The sequence below is a fragment of the Arvicola amphibius genome, chromosome 15, assembly GCF_903992535.2.
Source record: "Arvicola amphibius chromosome 15, mArvAmp1.2, whole genome shotgun sequence".
Classification (NCBI taxonomy): domain Eukaryota; kingdom Metazoa; phylum Chordata; class Mammalia; order Rodentia; family Cricetidae; genus Arvicola; species Arvicola amphibius.
Genome location: NC_052061.1, coordinates 35,222,577 through 35,245,338, shown reverse-complemented (window position 1 = coordinate 35,245,338; position 22,762 = coordinate 35,222,577). Strand labels below are relative to the sequence as shown.

The 22,762-nt window shown below is 52.5% G+C and overlaps 1 protein-coding gene across 1 annotated transcript in view; it reads left to right on the top strand.

The window, feature by feature from the left end:
- Positions 1–22,641, top strand: part of Vac14 (VAC14 component of PIKFYVE complex) — a 115,281-nt gene extending 92,640 nt beyond the window's left edge. The window contains exons 15-19 of the mRNA XM_038313171.2: positions 12,463–12,637; positions 13,828–13,946; positions 15,469–15,548; positions 17,986–18,136; positions 22,244–22,641. Of these exons, the coding sequence (XP_038169099.1) occupies positions 12,463–12,637; positions 13,828–13,946; positions 15,469–15,548; positions 17,986–18,136; positions 22,244–22,406 (688 nt within the window). The 3' untranslated portion in view covers positions 22,407–22,641. The remainder of the gene's footprint in view (positions 1–12,462; positions 12,638–13,827; positions 13,947–15,468; positions 15,549–17,985; positions 18,137–22,243) is intronic.
- The last annotated feature ends 121 nt before the right edge of the window (positions 22,642–22,762 follow it).

Genomic DNA, 22,762 nt, shown 5'->3' with positions numbered 1-22,762 from the left:
AATCACTCCTTGCAAACAGGCAGACTTTGTAGGAGGTTTGCCTGGTTTTAGATGAAACATACGCCTTTGAAGCAAAGAGCCACAGTAGCTAAAAATACCATTTCCCGGCTGTTGATCCTCTCATTTGTAAAATGCATGTTTCCATTGTTAAATGTGCACCAGTCCCTCAGGAGAGGGAAGCCCTGCCACCATATCGCCCAGCCAGGGTCCTACCACCCACTGGTGAGGCGCTACCTTCCATGAATCCTGCTCTAGGGCTCTGCCACTGACAGTTTCCCCAAGGGAGTTCCCAGATTCTCAGATGCGTAGGCTTCTCCCCACCCCACCATTACACTAGCCATCAAACGCAAGCCAGGCAAGCCTTCTACCACTGAGCTGTCTTCATTTGACAACAAGGTCTCCCTGAGTTCCCTGGACTGGCTTTTAACTCCCTGTGTAGCTCGGGCAGCCTTGAATTTGTTAGACACTGCCCTGAGCTCTCCGAGCTGGAACACAGTGACTTTGAGGAGAGAGGACTCTTCATGGAGATCAGAACATGTGGGTGTTTAAAACACCTATGTTCTCAGTATACACACCTTTAATCTCAGCACTCAGGAGGCAGAACAGGTGGATCTCTATGAGTTCGAGGCCAGCCTGATCTACAGAGCGAGTTCCAGGACAGCCAGCTGTTACACAGAGAAACCCTGTCTCGAAACCTTGGTGCATCGCTGGCTGGTCTCTGCTCAAGTGGGCGGCAGTGGGATCCTGAGGGGAAGGGAGTCACTCCCCCTCCTCCCTGGCACAAACCCTGCTCATGGGGAGCCTGATCTATAACCACGTCCTGGGACAGACTCATCTTCCAGGGTGACTCCTAAGGATACCTCATGACTAAGACACCTCCTGGTTCCCATGCATTTAATCCTGGACAGGGAACATTTGGTCCCAAAGCCTACTTACTTCATATATCTTAAAATTCCCTGAAAAAGATGGTTGCAGAAGGAATATTTCCAACTTTCTGGACTGGTGTTAAGAAAAGGTACAAATTAAAGGAAACCTTTTCAGCTTCAGATACCTGAAGCAGCTCCCCTAGGCCATGTTTTCTCACCCTGTCTACGCTCTCTGCTGCCCTCCTGACCCTTTCGGACAGAGAACGTGTTGTCATTTTCCAAAAAGCTCTGCAGCGTGGCCACTCTAATGTTTGTTCTTTGTTGCCAGTAGTGGGAATTCGTATTTCACTTCCTCCTCTGTTTCCCACCACTTGTTCAGTGCTCTTTAAGTGGACTCTTGTACAGAGCCACCGAAAACCATCTCAGTTCATCAGATCTCATAGAAGCCTTAAAGTAAAGATGTGCAGGCCAGAGGAGCTCTGGTCATCACAGCTGCTGAACCAAAGATGCTATGGTCTGTGAATGTCAGGTGCAGCCAGAAAGGCAGGAACAGCAGGTGCCAGCACAGCGGCTGACTCTTTGGTCTTACTTCCTCAGGGAGGCTGTTGCCTCAGGAGGTAAGACTAGTCACAAGGCTGACTGGAAAGCCGCTGCCTTGGGTGAGGATGGCAGGAAGAGTCCTGGGTTTTCCTGCTAGTTGGTCTCTTTTTCCTTCTTTGTGAACAGAAGTCAGGACAATATACAGTAGGCAGAGACCTCAGGCAAGAAAAGGGTGTAGTACCAAGCATAAATGAAGACAGGTGGTCTGGGGAAGTTGGTGGAACCTTCTGCCCCAAGCCCTAAGGCAGAGGCCAGGCTCTATAGCTGCACAGCTCCTAAAAATACTGGTAAATCCCCTATCCCAGAGTGCATTGCTAGTGCCCGGAGCAGCCACCCTGATGGGCAGGTTGGACAGTACCTCTCTAGCCTGTTCCGGAAGCTTGGGAATTCAGAACACCAGCCCCCTGAGAAGGGGTCTCAGTGCAGGTCTATGGAGAACTCCAGTATCATATACATAGATCCAAGGGCTCCTCATGTAGGTGTCTTCCTAGCTTGAGGAGCCCACCTGGGTGGACAAGGACACTGATGGGACCAGACGTGTTAGCTTTACACTAAGAGGTCCTACCAGCTTAGAACTCTCAGAATACATTGAATCTGAATCCTATGAAGACATGTAACATGAACCAGTGTCAGGATCCCTGTGATCACCTGGACCTACAGCTGCAAGGCCAGAATTTGAAAGGAAGCATTGTCACCTTGGGCCGTGATCTCAAGTACACTGGAGCTGCTGCACCCACACTAGCTTGTGCTATAGGGCAGAGGAGCACAGGGGAACCCTGCCAAGGCCTCAGTGTCTGGCTGCATGCTGCTAAGGTAGAGGGAGTTCTGGCCATCTGTAAGTGTTTGGGATCGGGAAGCAGTAGTGACGAGTCATCTAGAACGGAAGGGCTCACTGGGGAATGGCTAGATGAAGTAAGAGAAAATGAGCAGAGCGTGTGGTGACAGGAAGACTGCTGGGCAGTGGTCACCCCAGCCATTCGAGGGTAGAGTGCAGTGGTGCCGCTGGGCTGGGGCACTGCAGGGCACTGCTCCTGTAGGTTGAAGAGGAGAATGGCACAGATGGAGGGAAAGGCCATCTCTGCCGTGGGCTTTCAAGTGCTAGGAATGAAGCTCTCAGGTGTCGAAAGGAAGGGAGGGTGGTTTGCTTCTTTCTGCAACTGTCATACACGGTTTGGCCAAATAAAAACACCCTGCTATTGTCCCGAACTTAAATTTCTTTCAACATATAGGGATTGGAGCACGTGAGCCAGGCTGAATGGTTACGGGAGATATAGAGCAGGAAGGTCTGAGGCCAGAAGGAGCCTGCCAGGCTGAACAGCCTCTTCCCAGGCAAGCACCTCTGCAGGGAAGGCATAGTATGTTCTCAGGAGGAAGTCTTGCTTAGGAAGGTCGGAGCCCAGAGGGCTTTGAAGGGAAAGCCTTTACGTCAGTGGCTCTCGGATAGTCACCAAGGAGACTCCAAGGCACTTAGAACTCAGGGTGCCGTTTCCCTGACAGTATTCAGAACAGCAACTTTGACCGTATCTCCCTTGGTGCCAGGAGTGTCAAGCAGCAGCTGGCGTGGGACCCCTGACACAACTTTCTGGGAATCTGTTATTGGAGTCATTCCTGTTGACCTCTCCCGTGGTCTGAGTTCAAGCCTGACTATGGGCTGTGCATGTAGATTCCAGGCCCTGCTCCTTTCCTGGCCCCTTGGAACACAAGCAATTGCCCTAAGAGCTGTTACTAAGCATGGATCACAGGGCAACATTGCTGCAGCCAGATGTGGTCACTGCATCAGAGGTGGTCCCAAGTGCAGGGTGGTTTGCAGTTATGCTAACTTGAGGCTATGGAGAGTTTCCAGGAAACTCAGACTCAGAAGGCCTCTGTGGGCTGGCAGAGTAGTGGTAGAACTCTTACCTAGAATGCACTGGAGAACAATTAATTAATCAAAAAATTAATTGATCGATTAATTAATTGATTGGTTAATTGATTGATTGATTGGTTGGTTGATTGATTGATTAATAAGACGGCCCCAATGGCTCCCATAGCAAAGGTACCCTTAGTGTCTCCCTGGAAAGCCAATTTCCAAGTTGAAGTTCTTGTGCCAGCTTGGTCCAAAGCCTGTGAGTTGGCTGTGTGGTCAGGTAGCTGCTGAGCACATTCCAGACCCTTTCTACCCCTACGCCCCTGCTCTGGCTGGCTTATGTCTTGATAACATAAACTAGGGTCATTTGGGAAGAGGGAACCTCAATTGAGAAAATGCAAAATGCCCCCTACCAGATTCGTAAGCCTGTGGGGCTTTTGTTTTGTTTTGTTTTTGTTTTGAGGCAGGGTTTCTCTGCTTAGCCCTGGCTATGACACCACTCTATATACCAGTCTGGCCTTGAACTCACGAAGATCCACCTGCCTTGGCCTCCCAAGTGATGGGATTAAAGGTGTGCACCACCACCTCCCTGTTTGTAGTGCATTTTTTTATTATTATTGATGATTGATAGGGAGTTCCCAGTTCACTGTGGGCAGTGCCACCCCTGCGCTGGTGGTCCCAGATGGTATATATAAACAAGACAGGAACAAGCCAGTAAGCAGCATTCCTCTGTGGGCTCTGCCTCCTGCCTCCAAGTTCCTGTCCTAGATTCCCTGGTTGGTAACTACAAGCTGTAAAAAGAAAATTAGCCCTTTCTTCCCCAAACTGCTTATGGTCATGGTGTTTCTTCGCAGCACCATCAACTCCAGCCGAGACAGTCTTTCAGCACACAGGCAGGCTGAATTCCACAGCAGGTGACCAGGCTCCCTGGTCCTTCCTGGACGTGCTTTTCGTTCCACAAGTATCCAGTCCCTTCATTCCAGTCTCATCCCTGGGCATGAGAAATTTGTCTTGACCAAGGAAGGAGCTAGGGCTCAGCTTGAAGGACCAACTTCAGCTCTGGAAAAGGATACCAGGAGCTGGCTGGTGGCAAGGCAGGAAGGGGCTGAAGGCTGTCCTGACAAGTAAGTGACAAAGGAGGCTCAAATTGCACCTGTGGATGTGCCTTGGACAGCAGGTAATAAACACAAGAAAATAAGACCTAGCAAGTCCCTGAGCCAGCCAAAGATAACTTCTGAGGACAGGGTGGAGTTCTTCCTATGATGGAGCCTCCTAAACCCCACCCTGGGCTGTGGAAGAAACAAAGTCACTGCTCCTGCTCTCCCCTGTAACTTCAGGGCCTAGAGCAAACTCAGAGTGAGGACGTGCTGCCTCAGCAGAAGGTCAGCTTCCTTCTGACAGTTCCCACCCGAATGAAACCATCCCTGGGACGAGCCCACCCAGGTGTCTATGACAACTCTTCCTCCAGCCTGGCAGTAGTTTCTATTGAACAGAGGGACAAACAGCACAGAGGACAAAAGGCCCCTTTCTTCCTCTCACTTCGTCTTCTGTCCCCTTTCCATCAACTCTCAGCAAGACCCAGAAAAACAAGCCCTCATGACACCGCCTCCTCCTTCCCCTTCCAAGTAACTTAAGTGTATCAGACACATAAGCTGCATTAAACACGATGGATTTTTAAGGCATGAGTTGGCAGGGTTACCACGGCTGCCTTTGCCCTGAGGGGCACACTGCCTAGGATTGATGGAAATAAATAAAACAGATTTACAGTTTTTCATACTTATGAAGCAGGAAGTTGGATGGGAAGGGGATGGGGGAGGAGCAGGGTGCACTGGGACTCTAGAGCTTTCTGAACCTCGGCCGGGAGCCCACTCCTTCTCCCACCCAAGCTTCTGCTGACTGGAAGTTACTTTCTGTTTAAACCCCTGAAGGAACCCAGCTGTTAGTCAGGGAACAGGCCCGCTCCAAGGGATAGCTCTGGCCTCTGCATTTTCTAGCCGTGCTGTTAGGTTGTTGGCTGGGAAACTATGAGCATTTGGAGGAGAGTACCCAGGCCCCCCAGCCTTGAGCTATTAAAGGGAACATGAACATTTAGTAGTGGCCAGTGTAGAGAAGAAGCAAGAGTTGCCCCACCGTGTGTGGTATTCTGTGGGTTGAAATGGAGCTCCAGAGGGAGAAGGAAGACACTAAACAAGAAGGCTGAGCAGTAGGGGAGGATGTAGTGATCTGTCCTGGCCTCAAGACAGGTGGACCGAGGCACCTGGAGCTGGTACCCATTTGCCTATCTTGCAAAGGTGGGCTTGGAGATGCCACTTTGGCCCAGACACCTGCTAGAGATCTTTGGACCTATGTAGGATATAGAAGGAATGCAGTCCTGATGCCAGACCATAGAAGCAGGCACAAAGAACTAAGTGAGGCCATGTTTGAAGCTGGAGACTTGTGCTCAGTGAGGTGGCAGGCATACCCTCTAAATCAGGCAGGAGGTGGCCAGTGAAATTATCCAAATCCTGCTTCCCATGTGACACAAGCAAGGTACGAAGAATACTGGGACTTGTCAGCTAACATGGAGGCAAGCCAGGGCTGGATCAGAGATGGTCGGTATTACTAGCCGCTGGGAGAGGTTGCAGTGGGAGGGAGGTGGGTCCTCCAGCTGCCATCTCTTCAGTTTGTAGTTGAGTCTGTCCCCCACAGGCCAGTTGTTCAGCACCCTGCCGGTGGCCATCTTGGTGCGGTGACTTTGGGACAGTCCGAAATGTCAGAGACTCCTGACTAGAGGTTACTTGTCTCTATTTCCCCTTAACTTTCCTCAGGTTTCTTGGGTACCCTTCCCATACTTGTGCCTAGTAGCCTAAGGGTGGCTCCTAAAAACACTGCAGGTTAGCTAATGGAGGAACATTCATTAACTAGAGCCTCTGGCTTCCTCCTGGACTGAGTGCTTACCCAGATACCCCTGCTGGAGGTCAGAGGCCTTTTCTTTGCTTCTGCCTTCAGTCACTCCCTAAAACAGACCAGGCCTAAAGAAAGAGGGTGGGAAGGGAGGGAGGAAGTCAGCAGCCTGAATGCCCAGTGAGTGGCATAGCCCCCTCCTCGTCTGCCCTCAGGTCACATGTCACCATTGCCTCACTCTCAAGTCAGGCCCGGAGGGTCCATGGGGCAGCAGCGCCAGAAGAATCTGGGGAGAGGGCTGGCATCAATGTCCAGAGCATGAGGCCAGGAGACCTGGGAAGGACTGGTAACAACACGGAAGGGGGAGGCTTGTTTGGCCTTGCAACTGTGCTAGCTTGTACTTGAAGGGTGTAGGGAGTGGGGCCCTGGGAAGAACGTTCCTGAAGCCACATGTAGAGTTCAGGTTCCTCAGGAAAACACGACAGAAGGAAGTCACACCAGAGGGAGATCTCTGTTGGTGCCTGGCTCTTCTCTTGGTCTGGGTCAAGCTTTCTCCTGCCTAGCCTGGCCACACACAGTAACTAACAGCTCTGGGGTTACCTGGGGGCCCAAGGCACTACAAAACCAGTAAGACCTTCCTCCCAGCTGCCTTGGGGCAATGTTCTCTAGAGTTGGGACTAATGAGTGAGTCCCAGGTAGGGGCTTGGGGACACGCCTTCTGCCAGCTATCCAGGGATAGTGATTGAAAGGACATTGGTCCACAAGTCCACAGCAGCCTGGCAGGTGTGGTACAGCCCTTCTGGCATACACTGGGTCACCAGAGAAGATCTCTGTGGACAAAGCAGTGTTGTCTCAGCTCTGAGGGAAAAGGGTCAGTCCCTCCATTGAGTCCCTGGGGTGTTCAGTTTTTCCTTTGGGAGCCTAAGGTCTGTATTGGAGAAGCAGAGAGCAGCCATTACCCATCCAGGCAGCACCCAGAAGGCATAAAATGGGAGGGGAAGAGAACCACATCTATAAGGCTCTGGGCTGTGACTGATGAGCATGAGCCCCAGTTGAAGGCCAACAGCACACTGCTGCCTAATGAGACCCTTTCTCAATAGCACATGACCCACACGCATACCTAGTCGCTTCCCTCCTGCCGCTTCCTGCGTCATGACCCATGTTCAGGTTGGCACAAGAGGACCCTTCACAGAACCTGTTCAGGTTCCCTCCCACCCCGCCTCTCTGCCTTGTCCCCAAGCACTTTCCAGGCCATTGTCTCATGATGAATAGCACTTTAATACGGGTATTAAAAAATATGGGCAAATGTGTAATGCTTGCAAGCTGTGTTCCATTATTGACGCTATGCTTGAGAGACAAGCAGGCAGCTCAAGCCGGGCTGGGACTCGGCAGAGAAACGATGACGCAGCAGCCCTGCAAGGCAGCCATCTGCCAGGCCTCCCCTGCGCAGGGACAGGCACAGAAGAGGCAAAGTAAGAGGAAGAACTCGGGCTCAGAAAGCTGACTCTTCTGGTTCTAAATTCTCCATTTTTCCTCTCCCGTCATCTATGTGACCCAGCTGGCAGCATGGGTCCTCCCTGAACCTCAGATTACTCTTCTCTGCAAACTGCAGAAAGCCACAGGAAGACTTCGTCCATACTCCAGTGCTCGGCACATGGTAACTGTGGCTGCCTGTGCAGTCCTGTGATGGAATTTGGGGCTATCCTTCCCCTGCTTCCTGATGGAGGAGATACAAGCATTCTATTCTGCCTTCTCTCTCTCTCTCTCTCTCTCTCTCTCTCTCTCTCTCTCTCTCTCTCTCTCTCTCTCTCCCCCCCTCCCTCCCTCCCTCTCTCTTTCTTTCGTGTGTGTGTGTGTGTGTGTGTGTGTGTGATGTCCTATGCAGGCTTGTCTCCTGTCCTATTTGGTTCCTCCAGCGGCACCTTGGCACGGTGGGCACTCTGGACAGGACAGACCTGGCCTGTCCTACACTCTTTTCCTGTCCTTTCGCACCTTTGTGACAGTGCTAGGAGATACTGACCCCCACCTCTGCTTCCTTCCCCTTGCCACAAGTTCTAGCTAACGGACTAGAAACCCCCACCCCCGCAGGAGCTTTGGGAACTGCTGGCCAGAAGTACAGCCCACCAGGCTCTGCCTAGCGGTCTCCCAGAGTAGGGTTCTCCTCAGATGTCCACAGCATCAGGAGGGGCTCAGAGTCAGGCCTGGGCAAGGGCTTTCCACTGTGGCTCTCTAGGGACCTGTTTGTGGCTTCTCGCTCCCTACGATGACCTTTCACAAGGGAGACTCCTGGTGAGAAGGTGCTGTGGTTAGAACATAAGTACTGCCTTCCAGAGGGTCTCTCTCCCTCTCCCTCTCTCTCTCTCTCTCTGCTTCCTGGCTTCTGGTGGAAGTGTTGCTTCACCCTTTGCTCCCAGGGTTGTACTGGAGCCTCCAGACCCGTGAGCCAAAGAATCCTTTAGTTACTGCGTCAAGTGTTTCATTACATAAGTAAAGCCAAGAGGGAGCAGCTATGTACATGGACGCCTGTGCTCTGGAGTTGTCCTCGGGTAAACTGGCTCCCCAAGGGAGTCGGGAGAGACAGAGCAGGACAGCCCTGGGTTGGCCTGTCTGGTATAGGGTATAGGTTCAAGTGTAGATGTCCATTGTCTGCCAAACAGCATTTACAGCAAGTAGGAACCTGCCTGTGGCTGAGCTGGAATTGGGCACAATAGTGCCTGCAGGCTGTCCATGTGCCTTTTTTTTTTCTTTTTTTTTCTTTTTTTTTTTTTTTTTTTTCGGTTTTTCGAGACAGGGTTTCTCTGAAGCTTTTTTTAGAGCCTGTCCTGGAACTAGCTCTTGTAGACCAGGCTGGCCTCGAACTCACAGAGATCCGTCTGCCTCTGCCTCCCGAGTGCTGAGATTAAAGGCGTGCGCCACCACCGCCCGGCTTCCATGTGCCTTTTTACTCTTTTTCCATTTTTTGTGTGTATGTAGTGGGGAGGAGTGTTTTTCATGTGTGCACATGCATATAGAGGCCCAAGGTTGAAGTTGGGACCTGTGTTCAATAGCTCCTCTCTCATATTCTTTCAGGTGGGGTCTCTCAAACCTAGAGCTTGCCGATATGGCTAGTCTGGCTAGGTTGTGCTAGGGATCTCACTTCACTTCCACCTTCTGAGGCTGGCCATCATACCCACCCGGCATTTGGATACATTTTGGGGATCCAAATTCAGGTCCTCACACTTACATAGCACACTAACCACTGAGCCATTTCCCCAGCCTCTGTGCATGAAGCCTTTGAACAAGATGAGCCGGGTCCCCTAGTGCAGTGCCATGGTGATGGAGCATCAGGCTTTCCTAGTTTGAGGTACTTGAGGGTTTCAGGCAAGACCTAGTGTGAGAGACAAGAGCCTAGCAAAAGTGCAGCAGCAGTGATGGTGCTCTGAAAGAAATGGGACCTGCTCTTAGAAGAGTCTGGCAGGCAGGGAAGGCACATCAGACCCAGGCTCCCCAGGACACAGAGTGGACACGAGACCTTGATGGCCAGAAGTCAGCACAGCAGATGTGGTGGAGTCCCTGACGCTGAGCTAGAGCAGTTTTGTACTTAGCAGCAGAAGCTGGGCTTTACAGTAGATCTAACTGGAAGCCATAGATGAGGCCCTAAGAAGGGGAGGGGCCCGTGTGGGTCTGACTTTTAGATTTGTCCAAGTCAGTATGGGAAGACCTGGAAAGAGGGCTTAGCTTTTTGAGTTCATACTGCTTTTACAGAGGACCCAAGTTTGGTTCCTAGCACCTACATTGGGCATCTCACAACCATCTGTAACTGCTGCTCCCGGGACATCTAAGGTTCCCAACCTCTGCAGACACCTGTACTAAGACATAGACACACATGCACACAATTAAAAATAATAAAATTATTTTTAAAGTAAATAATTTTCTTTTAAGCGAGCAGGGAGTCAGACTGAGAGATGTCTTAGGAATGACCAACAGGACATGCTGGCTTTTTCCCTGGGCAGTGCTAGCCCACAGGAGATGATGCTGAGGTGGAAGATACTCATAGGCAAAGCCCTGAGCACATGGCTGGACCAGGATGAAGGACTGGGGACCATAAAACTGAGTGGGCAGTATGGAGTTTACTACTACAGGAAGGTGAATCTGCAGGGATACAAAGGATCTCATTGTTGTCCTATGATGCTCAGATTGCCTGGGAGACATCGCAGGAGTCCCCTCTAGAGTCCCTTCAATGAGACACAGGACAGGAGAGCACATGTGGAAGTCACTGACTCTAGGCCACTTTGAGCATATTCATGGGATTCGAGCCCACTGGGAGACGAGGACCAGAGAGAAAGGGATGTGCCACAGTCTGGTAAGGTAGAGGGGAGCCAGTGGCAAAGAGAAGCATTTCCAGAAAACTATACCACCTGACCTCTAGCACCATCAGCCTTCCCCAGGTTCTCTGGGACCGCAGGAGACCATGATGCCTTCTTGCTTCTTCTCAGCCTTGCCCGTCCCTCCAAACCATCCCTAACCCTCCAGCTGCTGCAAGTCCCAGCCTGGCTGACCTGGGGTCCTTGGGAAGCGCTGCCTGGCAGCCGTTCAGCTGCTGGTCTCTGTCATGGAGACGGCAGCAGCTGCAGGCGACGGACACTTGTGGCCATTTGTCAGTGATCTTTTCCTCCCTCGCCTGTTCTTTTTGAACATTGCTGTCCCACAGCCTTGGAGACAGGGCTTGTTTAGGGTGGGTGGGATCGGGAAATATTGTCTGACTTCTACAGAAGGGCTACCACCTGCCTGCTGACTGTCATCTGTACCGTGGAGGCTTTTGTCCCCGAGTACCATGCACGAAACACAGGAGAGGTCTTCCCACTTGCCTTCTGGCTACTTCCCCTATTTTAGACAGGTACTTCCCCCATTTAAAAGATTAAGAAATTGCTCTACAGAGATACTGTGATCACCTGGCTGGGATCACCTGCCTGGGTTTGAAGCCACAAGGCTCTGGCGTCTGCCCATCTACCTGGGTGGGTGTGCAGTAGAGATTCAGTAACTCCTTGTTCATGGGTCCTCCCTCCTCCGAGCCCCAGCCCCACCCCACCCCACCCCACCATGCCCAAGCCTACTCCATTGGATCTAGGATAGACATATTTGCACTTCATAGTTTGGCCTCTCCATTACTGAGTAGTCTGGGTTTTTGGCTGGGGCTGGGGATGTTGCAGAATCATCTCAAGCCTAGTTGCAAAGCCATGACTGGTGTTCATGGAGAAAAAGGAAATCCAGCCCTGATGAAGTTCCATACAAGTCCAGTGCTTGGGAGGAATAGCCTTGTTTCAAGCTTATTGCCTCAAAGCGTGGTTCATGTCATTCAGTGCACAATACCGGAAGCCTCTGCCCCTTGTTTAGTCTGTGGTGCTGCTTCCCTGGGGTAGGGACAGGCAGGCAGAAGACATCAGCCCCAGTCCAGAGGCCATGGGACAAGGTACCTTGAACCACTAACCCCTATCAACAGGAAGCATACACACTCACCTGCTCAAAAGCCCATGCCCACTCCTGTTCTACCAACAAGCCCTCCCAGTCTGACCTCAAGGCTTGCTTGTCTGCTGTTATTTCACCTTGCTCCAGGGACCCTGGGAAATCCGCTTTTCTTCATTCCCTTGGTTCCTCTTTGATAACAGAGCCTTTCTCTTGAGCCCAGTCCTTACCCCAAGGCTCTTACCAAAAGAAATATATGGGGGCTAGTGATGCCAGGCACTACTGTGGTCCACTTGCTTCACCCCCCTATGCCACTGAGTTGACGTAGAGTCCATCCGGCCCACAAATGCTGCTGGCACCAGTGACCTGCAGGGACCTAGCTAAGGCTGCTACTGAATAACAGACACTCCAACCCCAAGGAGCTTTCATGACCTGTGCGTGGAGATTTTCTCAGGTGAAGATGAAATCTAGAGAGAAGTAAGGCCCAAGAGGGGCAGGAACACCTTGGCATGGGGAGGCATTTTTTTTTTTTTGGAGGCATTTTTGATGTATGTAAAATCCTAGGAAGGAATTTTGGTGCATCCCTGGTAGCCAGAGACCTGACTGTTCTGTGGGGGGAAGGAGGGACACAGATAAAGCGTATAAGCCATGGTTTCTGGATCAAGGTAGGTGATGTTGGAAAGTAAAGATCGGGTACTCTGTGCGCTCTGAAGTCCCATTCCCACACATACCCCAGCTTTGAGGCCCCCTACAGCCCTAAGAAAGAGATTCCTCTGAGACCCTGAAAAGCCTCCGTAGTGTGACCTTTTCTGTCTTGTTTTCCAGGCAGCTCTGCCTCCTACTGAATGCAGAGAACATCTTCCACTCTATGGCAGACATCCTGCTTCGGGAGGAGGACCTCAAGTTCGCGTCCACCATGGTGCACACCCTCAATACTATCCTGCTCACCTCTACTGAGCTCTTCCAGCTGAGAAACCAGCTCAAGGACCTGAAGACTCTGGTACTCCCTCTGACCCCAGTGGGTGCACAGGCACTCAGCTCACTCCTCAGCTGGTCCCAGGGGGCTCATGGGGGTAAACTGGGAGTCCTCCCTGTCCCAGGCTGGGTCCACATGCTCTTCTCAATTCCTGCCCCACCTTTCACTATCCCTTTGGAAACAGGCCTGCTGGTTCTGGGTTCTCTGCTCAGCAAAGTCCCTTCTCACAGTCAAAATCTAAGTACTGCTGGAAAACAAAGGGTTAATTGCTCTCCTTGTGTTCCTCTTTGCTCTGGCCCCACTCCCACAGCTGGACACATCTGTCTCATGAATTGCCTGTCATAGTATCTCACTGTTTCCTGTCCCAGGCTTTGGGTAAGGATGCCCAAAGGTAAATCAGAAAAAGCAGAGAGACACTGCAGGCCTGGGAGTGCCCACATGATCTGGCCAAGACGTTGGGCTTCCCTCAGCTCACAGGGAAGGGACCGGTGCCATCATGAATGCATAAGTGCCAGGGATTTATTTCGCAGTCTGGGTTTGGGTCACTTTCCCTCTGCCCCTTGCCCAGCATGACCCTACCTCAACCCCTCAATGGGAGGCTCAAGGACATTTAAGTCCATGTCTATGAGGATTTCTGAGGCCAAGTGACTTGGAGTGATCCAGGCCACAGCCCTGCTCCTGTGGTTCCCTGCAGACATGTGCATAGGCCTTAAGAATTTTCTTCAGGCTTAGGGACTCCCTAAGCGTGGGCGCAGCTGCAGGACGGGTTTCCTGGTACACTGAGAGCAGGAGATGGGCTGCCAAAGCAGGGAAGGTGGGATTTGAGATGAATAAAGGAGCCTCGCCCCTGAGGAAATTTCTTCCCAGCCCCGGGCTCTGGAACCACAGAGTTCTGAGAGACAATTACTGTCATTTTGCCAGGGGCAGAAATGCCAGCTTACAAAGGGAAGGCTCACTTTTGACTAGGCCCTTACTGCCACTACCACGTGGCTCTGTGAGGCCAAGAGGTAATGACAGGGTCTGAGGAGCTGTCAGCATTTCCTTTGTGACAGTTGTTCCCAGCTGGGCTGCCAAACACAGCCCAGTGCTGAGCTGGCACCCCAGCTGCTCCCAAGAGCCCCATGTCACAGCCCCTCAAGGTCCTTCCTTCCGTAAGCCCCATGTGGACCCAGTGACAGGGAGCCGAGCCTTCTAACTGCTGCACCTCTCCCCAGGAAAGCCAGAACCTCTTCTGCTGCCTGTACCGTTCCTGGTGCCACAACCCAGTCACCACCGTGTCACTCTGCTTCCTCACCCAGAACTACCGGCACGCCTATGACCTCATCCAGAAGTTGTATCCTCTCATTGTCGTTCAGTCCCCCAGTAAGGACCAAGAGTGGCCCTGCTGCCATATTCCTGTACTTAGCTCCAGGGCTTGGGATATCACCAAGGCCTTCCGCCAGGGGTGCTATGGAATGTGTTCAAGAGGGGGCTGTTACCAGTAAACAGCCCCTTTAGGGGAGAGGTAGGCCTGGAAAAGCTCAGGAGTAGAGACAGGCTGAGAGAGAGAAGAAATAGGTACTCAGTTCTCTGTATCTCCTGCCCCTTCTATGGATAGAAAAGGCTTTGTTACTCAGGAGGCAGAGGCAGGCGGGTAGCTATGAATTCAAGGCCAGCCTAGTTGGTCTACAAGAGCTAGTTCCAGGATAGACTTCAAAGCTACAGAGAAACCCTGTCTCAAAAAAAAAAAAAAACAAAACCAAAGAAAAAGATTGCTTTTAACCTGGCAGTGGTGGCGCACACCTTTAATCCCGGCACTCAGGAGGCAGAGGCAGGCGGATCTCTGTGAGTTCAAGGCCAGCCTGGTCTACAAGAGCTAGTTCCAGGACATGCTCCAAAGCTACAGAGAAACCCTGTCTTGAAAAACCGAGAGAGAGAGAGAGAGAGAGAGAGAGAGAGAGAGAGAGAGAGAGAGAGAGAGAGAGAGAGAGAGAGAGAGAGAGAAAGAGAGAGGCTTTGTTACAAGAACATGCTGGGGAGGCCTGAAGTTGGCTCACATGGTGAAACTGTGGCAGCGTCAAGGAGGCCAGGAGCCCACCACACATACATACACCACACGTACATACGCCCACCACACATACGCCCACCACACATACGCCCACCACACATACGCCCACCACACATACGCCCACCACACATACGCCCACCACACATACACAGGACTTACCTGCCTCACCAGGCATCCAGAGTCAGAATTTTTGTTTTAATCTACCATTGAGAAGCAAAACACCCTTATCTTTGAACCTGATTTATGACCTAGGATCAGAACAATATTCAGGAAATAAGACTGACATCCTGCTGTGAGGGGCCAGAAGTTGGCCATGCAGGCTTCAGTGAAGGGTCTTGTATGTTCTTGCCTGGCACCCTTCCAAAGCCTAAGCCTGCCCTTCTCAGCCTCTTATGTGACCCAGACACCAAGAGCCCACTGGCCAGTTTCCAGTCTTCCCTAACCTGCTAAGGAGCTGTCCTCTCAGGCAAAATCCAGGGTGCTCTCTTGACAGCCCCTCCTGCTGAGCTGCAGGGCCACAATAAGTGTCCTCGTGGGCCCAGGCAGGCACAGGACAGATGTGGGAGCAGAATCCAAGCACCTATGCAAAAGGGACAGGTGGGCCACATCCCAGCTAGAAGGACAGAAAGGCAGAGAGAATAGATGTATGTTCTTCGTGTACTAAATCCCAGAGCCAGGCTGTACACTGGAAACTAGGTCTCAGGGAGGGACATATGGAATTCTGAGCCCAGGCTCTGGGGTCCATCCTTTGCCACTCCTTGGGCAAAGACACTCCCAATGGTGAGACTTTCCTTGACCGCCCACCCAGTGGGGACCTGGAGGTCACCGTGGACTTCCTCACAGAGGTGGACAAACTGGTGCAGCTGATTGAGTGTCCCATCTTTACATGTAAGAGTTCTTGTCCAAACCCCTGCCTCTAAAGCACCATAGACCTGCTGTGACCTTCAGCTGGCCCGGAGGGAGAAGGGGAGCTTTAGAGCCAAGTTTAGATACCATCTTGACTGAATTTGGAGAGGGAAAAGAGGGTAATAACCCTGGGGACTAGAATGTCATAGAAATATTAAGAGATGATAGTGATTGCGATAAGAAGCCAGCTGGAGTGGGATGGGGTGCATGGCATCAGAATTAATGTCTGTTTCCTCAAAATGGGTCACATACACACAGGCCAGTGCTGACACGAAACCCATCAGACCCTGCCCTGGGGTTGTCCCTAGCTGCTCCTTCCCGGCCTACTGCCTCTGACCTGAGTCTCTGGGGTTCTGGGCACCCCTTACACGTATTTCTGATCATCCAGGAGCTGTGCCCTCTCCTCTCCTGAGGGAGAGAGCATTTGCCAGGAGCAAATGGGTGGGAGCTGCTGGTGAGTAACACCCAGGCTGAATGTGCAGAAGCAGCGCTAGCTGGGCAAGCACAACTCTTGGCACCTCCACACATGCAGCGCCTGTTCCCAAAGCACTCCAAATAACACGTGTGTTTACAGTGTGGTAGAGAAGCCAGAGGCAGCCCTGGCCGCAGCCACCTTCCTAGCCTGGGTGACCACCTGGGCCTCTAACTCCTTGGCAGCATGTCTGACCTGAGCAATCAGCCTTTACTCTGGAACCCAAAGCAAATGCAGGGACTCGAGGATCCTCCTCCCCAGTTCCCACAGTTAAAGGACCAGCTGCTCCATGCAGCAGGTGCTACAGTGACTCAGGTCCTGGAGACAGCAGAGCAGGAAGGAAACCCTCTTCTCAATGTGTCCAAAGCATGCCCTGCCTAGCATCTCACTTCCTGAGGGCCCCACGGGGTAGAGGGGCTCCCTGAAGGCAGGTCGGGGCTGATCAAGTATAAGGTGGGGACGGTGCTGACAGCAAAGATGCAAGGCTTAGTTTCCTCGAGGCCCAAAGGGAAGAAAGAACTGGAAGTAGGTTCAGGCTGCCCCAGAGCTGTGTGCATGGTAAAAAATTTGCCTATGCACACACTTTGCAGGTCAATTCTTCTGTAACCCTAACACGTGTTCCTCCCTGTTCCCCCAGCTAGCTGAACATCCTCCAATGCAATTCAGTCCTCATACAGCCTACCTAGAGCTAGCATCCAGTCTCACAGGTCCCGGGCTTCTGACTATCCAGCTATATATAAATCAGGGCTCACACAAGCCCTTGGGTTTGTTTAGTTTGCTTGAGTGGCTCACAGAACTCTGGGAAGCACAGCTACTGCTTCTCATAAAGGATGCTACAATGGAATTGGAGGAAAAGGAGGGCATGCCTTTCCCAACCCAAGCCTGTGTTTTTATGAGAGCTTCATGATTTAAGCATGGCTGATTTACTTTGGCCATTTGTGATCAGCTCAACCTTCAGTGCATTAGCATGCAAGACATTTTGTTTCAGAGACTGAGGGTTGTAGGAGGTTCTGTGCTGGGAACTTGGATGAGTATCACATATGCATGTTACCATAGCATAGGTGTCTATGGCTTCTGCCTCTTGGGATAAGAGGAGGAACTATGAGAGGCTACCCAGTCCTCTGCTACCTGGCACCAGGGCCTAACTGCTCAGGCTCCCAGCATCCTCCCAGACTCTTTGCCCAACTTCTGCTGGGAGGCAAGACTACTCTCCAAGGCTCGGGGCGACTCTCTGGAAGATGTGGCTCACTGTCTGCACATAATGTCTGACAAGGTCTAGGATACAGGAGGAGCATTGGTACTACAAAGGCCCAGGAGGGGAAGGAAAGCATCTTTCCAATCCAGTCTTCCCATCAGGCCTTGGACAGGCTGCAGCCACCTTGAGATGCAGCTGGTCACTAGCAGATCCAGACTCCTAGGGTTGACATAGATACTGGGCAGAGAGCAAGGGTGCCCTTGAAGAGGTCTAAGCTGGATATCTAAATCAAAGGCATTTTCCCATCCTGCCCTCCCTTAGCAAAGCCCTAATCCACTCTCTCTCTCCAGCTCGCCCTATTCATAGCTCACGTGCTGGCACGTGCAGAGCCAACTGGGGAATCTGTTATTCTATAAGCCCCCATCCCCCCAGTCCTCATCACCAAGGAAGCAGCTGGGTCTAGGGAAGGTGGGCCTAGCCCAACAGCAGGTTTGGAAATCTTAGGCTAAGGGGGCTGCTAGATAGGTCAGTCAAATGGGTGGGTAGGGAGAAATTAGGTCATGGCCATGGCTAAAATTCTCTGAGAGGCCTGGCTGGGTGTAGAGGAGCCACTCTTCATCCTAAGACAGGTATGTCTCAGCCTAGCAGTGCTAGGTTCAGTCCTCTCCCAGACAGGCTAAGGCAGGGATCTGGGCTAGTTTATTCCAGAGCAGGCCCAGGATCCCTGACGCCTGCCCTCTACCCTGCTGCAGATCTGCGCCTGCAACTGCTGGACGTGAAGAACAACCCTTACCTGATCAAGGCCCTGTACGGCCTGCTCATGCTGCTGCCCCAGAGCAGTGCCTTCCAGCTGCTCTCTCACCGGCTCCAGTGCGTGCCCAACCCTGAGCTGCTGCAGACTGAGTGAGTGCTGGGCTCAGGGCACTGCCGTCCTCCAGGCCTGTCCCCTGGGAGATCCCAGCGGCTTGCTGTGGTGCCCTATTCCTGTACTTGATTGTCATTTCAGCCCTCCCTGTCCACCCCACGACCTCCTTTCTTTTGTCTTCAAATCCACAACAGATCCCAAGATGGGAGGTTCTGGGAGTGTTCACGAGGCAGAAATATATAACCGTGCTTTCCTGAGCAGCTTGGGGGAGGTCAGAGAGTTTGACATCTTTGCCCAGAAGAGGGCCCTGGAGAAAGGAGCTCCAGAGATGGAGAGTGAGTGAAGGTCCCGAGAGTCAAGTAGAGCCAAGTGTTAGGCACCTCCCAGGCTTAGATGCCTTCCATCCCATTCTAGTAGATGTTCAAACCTGGCCCTCTGAGAGCCCCAGCATCACTAGGACCTTCTCACCACCATGCCAGAGGAACAGAAGGCTAGAATGCACCAGAACTACTCTGCTAGGGTCCTGCTCTCAGGAAAAACATGTCTGGCTGGCCCAGCCTGGCATCCTCTGGGCAGGGGGGGTCCAAACTCCCACCCTGAGCCCTCTGCTGGCCCTAGCCCCACAGCCTGTTGGGCTGTGTCTATATTTGGTAACCCTTGGAGGCTTTGCCTCATCCACAGGCATTTGGCATCGGAGATGGAAAATTTCACTTGTCAGGTCACCATGGAAACAAGCAGAGCCACTGAGAAGATTTACGCTGAATGGAGTGCACCCAGCTTGCATCAGCTGCCCTATGTGTCTAGAATTCCCTCCTAGGCCATTGGAGCCACTCAGCAGGCCTGGCGCCTTGCTGCAGCGAAGGCCTCAGGCGTTTGCCCTAAGGGTAGATGCAGACAGCCTCAGGATAGGCCTGCTGCCCAGTCCACCTTCCCTGCCCCTTTTCCGGTCACCCTTGTGCCGTGTCTTGTCAGCTCCGAGTTTCAACCAAGTGAAGTCTGGAACACTTGGTGTGTTGAGTACACCCAGGATGCAGGGAAGCCACTGCAGGCTTGGGCTGGTCTGGACTCCTCTCCTGCTTCTGAGAGGAGACAGGCCTTGAGATGACAGCACGCCTCCTCGACCTGTCCTTTACAGGCACTGATGAGGAGAAGGCAGGGAAGGAAGGGCACTGCCCTGGGAGAGACCTCAGGCCAGGCCACAAACCCTACCACTTCCCAGAATACCTTTCTTGTCTGGGGAGGGGAGCGGGGGAGGAAAGCTGTACAAGTCAAGGGCAAGATAAATCCCCAGAGAGAAACTAGGTAAAAGGGTTTCCTCAGCCTCTGTATGGTCAATAAGAGACTCTTAAGCCCAAGGAATGGGCCTTGTATAGAAGATTCTTATGTGGGTCAGTGAATAGGATCTGGCCCAAGTTCTCCATAGCTTTGCTGTGTGGCCTCAGGCAAGTTCCATGCCCTCTCTGGGCTCCCAGTTTCTTGGTAAATGCACATGTGGAGTAAATGGGCAGGAGGTGTTGAGGTGTTCTCAGCCTTCCTGCCTTTCAAGGACCTGGGAAGTCTGAATGGAGATACAGGCATGGAAACAGACAGCTGGAGGAGGAGTCAGGTTACAGGGCTGGGTGCAGAGGGGCAGCTCACACTATGGAAAGGAAGGGTGGGGCAGGCAGGTGGCAGACAGGCGGCCTGCAGGCAGCACAGCTGGGGAGGTTTATGCGCTCTCTCACCCACACCTCCCCGGGTTCTCACTAGGGTTTGGGGAGCACAGGCCACTCAGGCTTTCTAGCCATCCTCAGTGGGGCAAGAGGTCCCTAAAGGAAAAGCTGGCAGCAGATACATGGTGGGCAGTGGGGAGCGTGTCGGCTCTGACTGGGGAGTCACTGCTCACCCTGCCAACCAGTACCTGAGGGTGAGGGAAAGGAAGCATGGCACTGTGATGTGTAGGGTGATGCTTACAGTCCGAGCACTGGAGAAGTAAAGGCAGGAGAATCAGGAGTTAAGGATGTCCTTGGCTAGGAAGGCCAGCCTGAGGTACATGAGATGCTGTCTCAAATGAGCAGTAAGGCTGCTCATGGCAGGGAAGGATCCCCTTACCCTGAACAGAACAGCTCACTACTCTGAGGTCCCAGAGAACGAGGTACAGCTGCTTCCCCAGCCCCCACCCTGGGTATCTTTTGTCCTGGTTTGCTTTCTATTGCTGTGAAAAATCACTGAGAGGTCAGGGCAGGAACTGAAGCAGAGACCATGGCGGAAAGTAGCTTATGGGTTTGCTCTGCATGGATTGCTCAGCTTGTTTGCTTACACAACCCAGGGCCACCACCCCCCCAGGGATGGCACCACCCACATCAATCATTAATCAAAAGATGCCCACATACATGCCCACAGGCCAGTCTGATGGAGGTAGTTCCTCAGTTGAAGTTCCCTCTTCCCTAGCAACTCTAGTTTGTGTCAAGTTGACAAAACTAACAATACCCCTCAAACCCTCTTATTGGTCGCTGTTCTGGACTTAGGCTCTGTGTTTTCTAAGGGTATTGTCAAGACAGCATGTAGACTCACGGACCTCCTCCCCACACCCCCTGTGTCATCTCTGTAGCCTCAAACATCTCCCCTGTCCCAAACTAAATAGTCTGGACAACAGCCACACCCTGGACCTAGGGCTAGAAGCTCCAAGTCCCTCTGCCCTCTTAGGAAGCTGGGTTATTCCCTCTTCCAATAGCTGCTGGATGGGAGAGGCCTCTTCCGTTCTCAGGAGAGTCAACCTGCAGCAGAGGCCCCCAAATGACAACCAGGTAGGCATCACCAGGCTATTCTCACTGTCCAGCCAGCAGTGATCAAGCCCTGGCTCAGGAGGCAGTGGCTCAAGGCCCAGGAACACATACTAAGATGTTTTCAGATGTGTGTCCTCCTTGAAAAAAAGGAAAGAGCGGTGTGGGCTAGCATGTAGGGGGTGACTCAAGTCCCCAAAAGTTGAATCTGGGAGCAGTTATGCCCTGATCCTGGCCTGAAGCCGGACAGGCTGAACACTGCAGCTTCAGCCAACCTCACTGGGGAAGGTTTCATTGTGGAAGCTCTGTGGTGTCTCCCTAGTCTAAATGGCAGCCAGGTGCACCAGCCTTGGGCTGCTGCTCTCAGAGTGGCCAAGCTGTGTGTAGCTGCCCATCATACCTGAACTGGGGCTGGACACCAGGCAAATCTCTTTCGTGTAATATCAGGAGGGAACCTTATACCCACACCATGACATGGCTCCTGTGGCAGCCTTCTTTACAGAATAGGAATGGAGTCAACATGCCCCAGGTCAAGTGTCTAGGCCAGGCCTGCCTAGCTCATTTCCCCAGCTGCTTTGAACACCAGCCATGCTGGGGTCCTGGGAAGTCCGCCTAGCTGAGTGGCCCACAGTCTTCATGAAACCCTTTGCCAGGGCTTCCAGGCCATTGAGGGAGGGGCACATAAGGCTATGTTGGAAATTCGGAGGGGGACAGGGACCAGAGTGGCAAGCTAAACACAGTTGATGTGAGGCAACACGGTTGGCATATCAACTGCGAGGACCGTGTGCACTGTAGATACGCAGTGCGCAACCTGTGTGGCTATTTGGCTATACACAACAAAGAATGGCAGCAGCAGGAATGTAGGTTCCATCACCATGTCTAATGGGGAGATCAGCTCTTCTTCTCTGGGGACAGTGGTGACTGCAGGCCTTGGGACCCACTGCCCTGCCAACTTGCGGGCCCAGCAGAAATTTCAGTAATCTCAGCTGTCCACAGCACCAGCCATGCTACTGAGAAAGGGCTGAGCTGCTGCCTCCCCCTTCTTCCCAGACCCTGTTCCAGGCCCCAGCTGGCTTCCTGGCTGGCTGCTAGCCCTGGCTCTCACCCCAAAGGGAGCCACTGGTAAACAGGAAATGCTTCCCCATGCAGTGCCTGCTCTGGGCACCATTAACAGCCCACAGGCTGAGATATATCCAGGCAGTGTATTGGCTGTTCCCACCAGCTGAAGGAAAGGGGATAGCCATGGGACCCCAAGTACTGTGGATCTGGATGCTAGAAAGGTGTTGCTGGACAGGGTCATGTCACACATATGCCAAGAAGCTGAATCTCACCAGTACCTGCCATGATGCAGACACTGATTCTGACTTCTGCCCATCTTCCCAGAGACAGTCTGAAGACTGCCCCCAAGTCCCAGAAAGGTGATTCCCCCAGCATTGACTACACAGAGCTACTGCAGCACTTTGAGAAAGTCCAGAAACAGCACCTGGAAGTAAGACACCAGCGCAGCGGACGTGGTGATCACCTGGACCGCAGGGTTATCCTCTGATGTGCCTGGCCTGAAAAGGGCCCAGGTGGCCCATGAAGCACTCAGGGTCTCCAGATGAGGCCACAGATGCCTAAGAACCTGCCTCGGGCAGGGCTGGACCTGACCACCAGCCCAGTATAGGGAGGGAACAGACTGCTCTGTCCACCCCAGCTCCTCCCAGCAGAGTGCCTGGACCCCAGCACTGTCCACTACACCCTGGCTTGGGACCAATGGCTTCCCTCCTGAGTTGGGTCACAGCCTCAGAATCCAGAAGCAGCTTCTTTCTAATCCCCCCCTCCCCCCGAGAAGAGCTTGACCTTGGTCCCCAAAGCACTGGCATGGTGTGTATGTCTATGTACATCTGTGTAGATAATGCA